Source organism: Triticum dicoccoides, chromosome 3B (assembly GCF_002162155.2).
Source record: "Triticum dicoccoides isolate Atlit2015 ecotype Zavitan chromosome 3B, WEW_v2.0, whole genome shotgun sequence".
Classification (NCBI taxonomy): domain Eukaryota; kingdom Viridiplantae; phylum Streptophyta; class Magnoliopsida; order Poales; family Poaceae; genus Triticum; species Triticum dicoccoides.
Window position 1 is genome coordinate 817,745,684 of NC_041385.1, and position 8,647 is coordinate 817,754,330.

The 8,647-nt window shown below is 45.0% G+C and overlaps 1 protein-coding gene across 10 annotated transcripts; it reads left to right on the plus strand.

Annotated features, from left to right (window-relative positions):
* Positions 1-481: 481 nt before the first annotated feature.
* On the plus strand, positions 482-4,025 carry LOC119278672. Of its 10 annotated transcripts, none has more exons than XR_005137914.1 (9): positions 482-702; positions 825-1,113; positions 1,366-1,404; positions 1,557-1,831; positions 1,931-2,095; positions 2,197-2,279; positions 2,576-2,777; positions 3,167-3,445; positions 3,545-4,025. XR_005137914.1 is itself a non-coding variant. In XM_037560004.1 (9 exons), coding segments are annotated over exons 4-8 (543 nt in total). In that variant the 5' UTR covers positions 482-702; positions 825-1,113; positions 1,366-1,404; positions 1,557-1,674; the 3' UTR covers positions 3,169-3,445; positions 3,545-4,025. The 10 variants fall into 10 exon arrangements, 3 of the variants coding, with proteins under 3 accessions (XP_037415901.1, XP_037415903.1, XP_037415904.1); XR_005137916.1 differs by lacking the exon at positions 2,576-2,777 and having other exon boundaries at positions 3,167-3,285; positions 3,380-3,445; XM_037560004.1 differs by having other exon boundaries at positions 1,928-2,026.
* Positions 4,026-8,647: the final 4,622 nt, after the last annotated feature.

Below are 8,647 nucleotides of genomic sequence, written 5' to 3' on the forward strand. Positions count from 1 at the left end.
GTGGCCGTCCATCAAATAGGTCTAATACATTAGAAACAAGGTGGATCACGGCATGGAAAACAGTCTACTTTAGTTTGTTCTCAATTTTTCGACCCCAGAAATCCTTTTGTTTTCTCTGCTTGACCCTGTGCATCTAAACATCCTGTCTCTACTTCACTATAGCTTTCCTGCATGAAACAACGTTTGTTAATAGGATAGCAAAGAAGATTTGAGCATGTACAGTACACTATAACAGAAAAGACACTAACTTCCGAGAGGGGCGTTTTGGCTCCCAGGTCCAGGTGAACCTGATATCTGACCCGTCCAGGTGAGCTATGAGATCTGTGCCGCGAATATTTTAAGCTGATATACGGAAGCAAAATAATAGGGGAATACATCTGTACGTATCGCGTCAGTCGACCGTTGGAAACGTCCGCGGAGCCGCCGTTAACTGTGGCAAGCGCGGAGCCGTCTGGGGTTACAGCCGCGCGCCCGCGCCGTGTGCATCTGTTCGGTACAGGGAGTCTGCTGGACCCATCCAGCAGCCTCGGCGCTGTTTGATAGAAAGGGGATCGAGGGGAAAACAGAGCCGATGGGCGTCGGCGGCGGCGGCGCCTCGTCGGCTTTCTCCCGTTCTCCCGAACTGCTTTTATACTCGCGTGGGTCTCCGATTAGAGGTGGCGCAGCCATGGCGATGGATTTCCCCGTCTCTCCGGTGGACAGGTAAAAAGATCCCTTTTGTGCAAAAATGTTCTTTGTTCCTATTTGCAATCCAGCATCAGGAAAAGCTTAGAGCTTCGATTAAACGCACGCATGTTATCCATCTTTCCTGATGAGTCCTGTAGTGCGGCAACACTAATGGAGTTGATTGGTGGCGTTGGTCGTGGGGAAGAAGAGACGGCCAATGGATCTCGCGGGGCAGTTGTATGTGGATTTGGGTGGAGCTAGCTCACCTGGGCAGTCCGTGGTCCTGCTATGTATGACGAGGAAACCAGTGTAGCTGCCGGCGGCGTTGAAGGCCATCTTGATGGGGACCATGACGCTGTGATTCAAGATCAAACAGAAAAGTGGCGATGGAGGCTCGGCTCAATCTACTGGGAAGGTGGATCCCCAAGCACATGGATAGACAAAAAGGTAATTGGTTTTTGTTGTTGTACAACTGATTTTTTTTTCTCTTGCAACCGTAGTTGTGATGAATTTCGTATGATGTATGGTGCACTGTTCACCATGGAAAAAATGCTTGTTGGTTTTATTGGATCATGGTTAAGTGAGCAAAAAAGGAATGGAGGTCGCCTGCGATAGCATGTACGATACGGACTATACATTTTTTTCTGCAACTAGCATATGTGAGTGCCTAACAAAGTAAAAGCTATGAAAAAAATGCAGATAGAAGTGGGAGCGTCTCACGCATTGCAAGTGCTGAAGGTATGCATGGTAGTTGCTCCCGTGCGAACACAGCTGGTTGTGGCAATGGTTTTGGCAGTTTCACTAACATTACCAGTTGCTCCATTCCCCACTGTGTAGTTTATAGGGACACAATGGTCTTACTCAGGTTTTGTTTTGACTCGTGTGTGCAGCTTCGGTCGACGAGCTTGATGCTGCTCCTGTTCATGTCTGTGGATCTACAAGGGATGGTGGTGATGAAGAGCCGAGCAACTTCAACATATCCTGGGTGATCTTCATGCTGCACACGCAATGGCCAGTGCCTCTGGAGCTGCACGAACATGCATATTTTCTTCTGATATGGATGGCAGCATCCAAACACTAGTCCCATATGGTGAGAGTGATGAGGAGGTTGATCTGCCGGACAATGATATTGCCTTTTGCCTGCGGTCAATATTTGCAACGCCAGGTTAGTTAATTTGAGATCATAGCATTTAGCACATGGGAAGTAAAACACATGGTTGGAGTACATTAGACATCTAAGCTGACCAATTAGTTGTTCTAGCAGGTGCACCCGGGAGTACTGCTGGAGGAATGAGTATAAGTACAGCTCCTCATGTAGCTGCATATGCCCGAGAGCTAGAGAAGAAGCTCGAAAGGAAAGGTAAGACCTAAATACCGAAAACAGCACACATACTGATGCAAGAGCTAGAGAAGAAGCTCGAAAGGAAAGGTAAGACCTAAATACCGAAAACAGCACACGTACTGATGCATGTTTCATGTCTGTAACAAACGAAAGTCTAATTGGTGTGGAATGGGATGTGGAAACTGCAGAGATTGATGCTAATGATGTAGGCGAGGACCCACTCGGGGTAGCTGCTCGCAAAGACAAGGCCACTGCATGGATTAGAATTCAGGTACATTTAATTCAAGCTGTGTCTAAATGTATGTAGAGCCAGTTTGGTTTGCGTCCACGCTCGCTGACGCCTGGCCTGGATTTTGCCAGAAAACTGCCCGAGTGTTGTTTGGTTAATGCCCTGAAAAAACAGAGTGAACCTGGCCTGGACAGCCCAGGCAGATGGTTAGCCTGCCAGGCATCCTGTTTTGTTCGCCTGGGCCAAGGGGAGCATCAGCATGGAGCTAAACTAGGAGTTTGCAGTGTTCGCTGCTTTATCAGTTTTTATATTATTTTAATCCTCTGATGACCTCTCAGGCTCAGGCCACCCTCCAAACAACAACGCGTCCCGGCTGCCTGGCCAGGCGAGCAGAATCAAAAATTCAGGTGCAAGCCAGGCAACATTTTTGCCCAGGCATCTCGCTGAGGACAGCAACCAAACTACTCAGTAATGATAGTGTGACACCATGGAGCGAACATGTCATGGCATATTCAACTTTACACATGGTCTATGACACATGTATGTCAAGTGCACACATAGTTTTCAATGTTTCAGTAAAGAGTCATCGATCAGGCATGAAGTAGCAGATCTATCATTGACTGAAGATTCCTCAGTTTACACACGTCTCTACATCTATTAGAGATTCTCACATTGTTTACCAAGTGTGTCACTGCTCATGGAATTTTCATAGTTAGAGTAAGAGGCCATTGATCCAAGAGAGTTAGAATATTGATAATTTGGTATTAGATTGTAGGTCATGGACAGTGTATGAACATGTCTGTTAATTGCCGACAGAATTTTCAGAGGTAGAATATGACGTAGATTAGATTTCATCATGTCATTGCAGAGCTTGATTAAGTTTATAATTTTATGGAGTATGCTAACTCTCCACTCCTCTGAAATCACAGGACGCCCTGTCCCAGCAGGCTCGGCACTCTCTGCTCCGCTGAATTACAGGACCGGACACCGTGTCTGGGGAGAATTGGTGCACTGGAGCAAATGATTCAGGGGTATGCAGATATGTTGGGTGAGCACGGTGCTATTGGGCTAACATTAGACTCTATGGGAGAAACCTATGATTTTTACAATCTTCATTCATGGAAGCATGGTTTCGCCATCAGATATGGGGAAAGTAGGTTTACGTTGAGAAGACAAAGTGTATGCAGGAAGTCGTCTGTGGATGCTCTGTAAGTGTTCTCTAAAAAAATCTGAAGTGGTAACTAAATTTCCTGTTGGTGCATATGGGGTTCTGCTGTTTAACGATGTATTGTCTGTTCTAATTATAGGGGAAGCCAAAAATCAGAAAACAGCAGGTCCTGCTGGTGCGAGTGCCAAGCCATGATTCGATTGCTTCGCGCAGCTGACAATGGGCACGCCTCGTCTGTCGCTGCAGTTGGAGATGCAATTGGTGGCGAGCAGTTAGCTGTGATTCACGATGATGATGAAGCGCTGGCTCAATCGACGAGGAGGATGGATCAACAGGCGCCTAGCTGGATGAAAGCCAACACGGATAAACTTTGCCTGGTGGAATTGACTGTGAGGTTTGGGGGTTCTTCATTGTGACTGAATGATAGACTGACAGTAGAAATTTAGAAATTTCTTGTACAAGCTAGAGTAGGGGAGGTGTAGTTCTGAAAAAACGTGTGAAGTTTTCTAAACTGAAGCATGCAAGTACTGGAATGAAAACATGCATATTTTGAATTGTAGTGTTTTACTTAGAATATGAGTGTGTCGTATTGCAAACTGCCCGTGTTAGGGCAGCAGATATAGACTTGATTTTTTCTTTGTTTATTCTAGTTTGGGTCACTGAATCTCATTTTTGGGAAGTGTGTTATAATCTGTGTTCTTGACGGACCCCAATCTTGTTTGAATGCACTTAGCATGTTTTTTTTATTCCCTGATGTTTTGGTGGGGGCATGCAAATGCGGTGAGTAATTGCCAGTGTGATGCCTGCCCTGCTTGATGTGACATGTGTGCCCCACATTTTTTAATTTCAAAATTTGAAGCAAGGAACTGGGGCGGACTAGCACCAAGGAAGCGTGAGGTGGAACAGCTGGTTATCGTCCGTCTGTACCAGCGCCTGTTTAACGGGAGACAGCATTTATTGGCAACTGTACGTGGGCCATTGGGGATTCACAGGAAATGCACTGCAGTCCAAATACGATGTGGAATACACATCAAGGCACGCATCATGATGAGAAGGAGCGGTCCAGATTTCAGGATCATCTGGACCTGGGAGCCGAATTGCATTTCCGCTAACTTCACTGATTTTCTCGTCATAGCTACAGAAGCTAACTTGACAGCTCTTATTCGCTCAGCCTGTGGTACATTCCTAGCAGGCATTTTTGTCTTCATCACCCCTTTGGCCTGTTCTTTACTGCCCTTCTTAGAGTCTTTCCTGGAAAAGTTAAAACGTCAACACAGTACTAGCAAATACCCGACTTCTAGAGTGGACATGTAAGTACAGACACTAACTTCACTGGTTTTCCTCGCGCACCCATGTCATCGTTCTTTTTCTTCCACCCAGCATTGACATTTGAAGCGCCCTTGCGTTTCCTGCAAAAAATGAAATAGATGAATCTGCAGCCAGCATTCGGAAACATGTTTAAGTACGCACAATTGTGCTGATGCCCACTTGTTTGGTTTTGCGTAATCCTCTTCTGCACCCTCCAATGATCTCTTCCTAGCCCTCCTCAGCCCACCATCTTCTGCATCTGAATCTTCCTTTTCTTCCGCATCTGAATCTCCCTCTTCTTCGGCATCTGAATCTCCCTCTTCTTCTGCATCTGAATCTCCCTCTTCTTCTGCATCTGAATCTTCCTCTTCTTCTGTACCTGAATCTTCCTCTTCTCTTGTATCTGCCTCTGTCTCTTCTTCTGTATCTGACTCTGTCTCTTCTTTTTGCTTCTTCCTCCTTGTGCTATTTGATTTCCCTGATTTTTTCCTGCGTAAATTGAAGAAAAACATGTGAACACTCTCCGGGAGAACATATTAACATTGTAAGCATGTATGGAAATGAACAATGAGATTAACATGTGCACTAACTTCGTTGCTTTTTTGAATCTTCCTCTTCTTCTGTATCCGAATCTGTGTCTTCTTCTGTCTCTGAGTCTTTCTCTTTTCGCTTCTTCCTCCTTGTGACATTTGATTTCTCCAATTTGTTTCTGAGTAAACTAGCAGGGTAACCCGCGCATTTGCGCGGCTAGATGTTCTATATGTTTTTGTATCAATATTGTCATTGAGTTGTTGGTAGCTTTTAGGACGTACAATTACATAAAAAGTTATCGTCAACAAAGTGTGGAACCTCATTTGTGATTGTTCTAATTATGTTATCTTAGCATGAGGGTAAATTAGTGTACTCTTTGAAACTTTTTTCTGTATAAATTAAGTTGTTGGTATCTTACTTGGTATGTGACAACAGAAAAGCAAACATTGTGCTGCGCGCATGGCATGGCAATCTATATTGTGCTTTCTACCTTTTTTTAGCTATTCCTTATCTTCTTCTAATCCATTGTTTTTTGTATTCTATCTGCACTTTTTAAAGCATCTCAGCAAACATTCAAATCTAACATTAATGTCTAGTACAACTGAAACATCATCATTGTTGCTGCTTTGTGCATTATCATGTCTGGACATGCTTCCACACATGCTAATATAATAGGTTTGGTCGCGTATTTCCATTGCTTGTCCTTCCATTTGTTTGGACCCACAACTAACCGATATTGGATATGAATATACAAATTCTTACTCCCTCCGTTCCAAAATAGATGACCCCACTTTGTACTAAAGTTAGTACAAAGTTGAGTCATCTATTTTGGAACGGAGGGAGTAGTTTTTTTCCACTTCCACTACAAATCTTTTGGTGTTCGTCTTCTGTCGACATTACTTTTTGGGTTAGATATGAACAATAGATGATTTATACATACAATTTTCTTGTCTTTGTCCACCGACCTATATTAATTGTCTAATTGCACATGTGTTTTTTGGTTAAAGCAGCGGCATACCTATGTATGCTTCTACCATGCACATCTTGCTTTGACTAATTGACTTTATTGCTTGTCTATCTAAGGCCTATATATAATTGTCGGCGTATATTATCAAATAGTGAGGCACTTTTGCTTACCTATTTAAGACAACATGGATTCGTTTGTATTACAGCTCTGTTTTACAAAAATTGGCCGTTTGTTTTCCATTTTTATTCTAGGCACATATGTAGTCTCCTTGTACACGGTGCTTTTGTTTTCATCGAAGAATTCTGTTAATTGGTTATCTTCATTAGTTCAATTAGTTCCTCTATAGGAAAAAGTGTAGCGTGTATAGAATGTTCGTCTTCAGATCCGTTACTCGCTTCCTAAAATACGTTCCACAGAAGTATCGTTTTAGTTTCCGCAGAGTGCAGAGGAACGACCACAGCCCACAGAAGACAGAACTGTCGCTTTTTCCTCTTCCTTCTTTGCATGCACAGTGGACACTAATTTCTTGTCGGATTTTGGCCATCACGATCCATCTTTAGCTGCTGGATGAGATGCTGTCATGACATTTTGAATCTCTCGCTTGGCCAGCCCACAGAAGTACCGCTTTGTCCTTTTCCTTCTATGCACCCACAGTGGACTCTGACTTTTTTGTGGGATTTGTGGCATCACGATCCTTCTGTAGGTCCTCTATAAGATGTTGTCATGGCATGCTAAAGGTTCATGGTGGATGAGATGCTGTCATGACATGTTGAATCTTTCGCTTGCCCAGCCGATCGATGTATCGCTTTGTCCTTTTCCTCCTTTGCACCCACAGTAGAGTCTGAATCTTTTGTGGGATTTGTGGCATCACGATCCTTCTTTAGGTGATCTATCAGATGTTGACATGCCATGCTGAAGGTTCATGATGGATTTGGATCCTGCCAAAGTAGTACAGGCTAACGACCACATCCCACAGAAGTATTGCTATCTCCTCTTCCTCCTTTGCACGCACAATGGACACTGAATCTCTTTCAACGGACACTGAATCTCTTACCTGTCGGAGGTTCATGGTGGGTGTGGATCATGCCAGTACGAAGTGCCTGCTACCAAGACATGGAGCGCCGCAGATCCACGCTGGATTGCCGGACGGCTGCCGTGTTCGCGGCGTCATCATGCTACCAAGACACGGAGCGGGGCAGATGCGTATAGGGTTGCTGGCCGGGCTGCCTTGTTCTGCGGCAGGTCCCCATGATACTATATAAAGATTTGACAATATCTCCTACTTCAATACGATCAAGACTCTTAAATCAGAAATCAGTCAGGCCATGAATCAATCTGGCAACTAACTATTAAATTGCACGCTTTCAAAAGGAAATAAAAGTATCACTACCGGAACAGGGCTCTACGCCGACAGCCAAATATATGCCGACGGCTACCGTCGGCCTAGTCCGAGCAATGCCGACAGCTAGCTTCTGGCCGTCGGCGTACAATGGCCATCAGGCTATCTGTGTCTACGCCGACAGCAGCCGTCGGCATATATAGGCCGTCGGCTTATCCCAGACTACGCCTACAGCTGCCGTGCGCATATATAGGACGTCGGCATAGATGCGGGCCCGCTGACAACTGTCATCACGGCCGGCTAACGACGTCAAATCTATGCCGACGGCCGTGACGGTGGCCGTCGGCATAGATACGGGTGACACGTCACCGATCCAGAGTGCACCGACCAGGAGCTATGCCGACGACAGCCGTCGGCATAGCCGACACGTCATCGATCCGCGGCGCTGTCCATCTGCCCTAGCCGCACCTATGCCGACGGCTTTGCCGCCGGCATAGTTTTTTTTTTCTTTTTTTTTCTTTTTTTCCATATAGTATTATTATTATTATTATTAAGCATACAGTATGTGTTAATAAGCATACATATAGATTGTGTTAATAAGCATACATATAGTATGTGTTAATAAGCATATGGTATGTTAATAAGCATATAGTATGTGTTAATAAGCATACATATAGTTTTTTTTCTATTTCTTCACTGTTTTCTTTATTATTTTTATTTAACTAACTTTCATACAGTATGTGTTAATAAGCATAAATACATTATTTTTCGGTTCTGTACAAAGCGTTGTGACCCCCCTCACTAACGGTGCCGCCGCCAGCCGGCAACTGTAATGGGGAACAGCCGCATCGGGTCTATACGAAGGGGACTTTGCTCCAAGTGTTTATATATATCGGATGACCTACCACAACCGGATGGTGTTATGGCATGTCCGAAGAGGCGGCACGCATCTCCGGGGTGTGGCCCCGTCACGGACGGCGCCGCCGCCGGCACCGAGAGGGGGGAAACGGACGCGTCGGGTCTACACGGAGTGGATGTAGCTGTGGGTTTGACCCGGATGTTGCTCCTGGGTGTCCCTATGGGCCGAACTAACACAA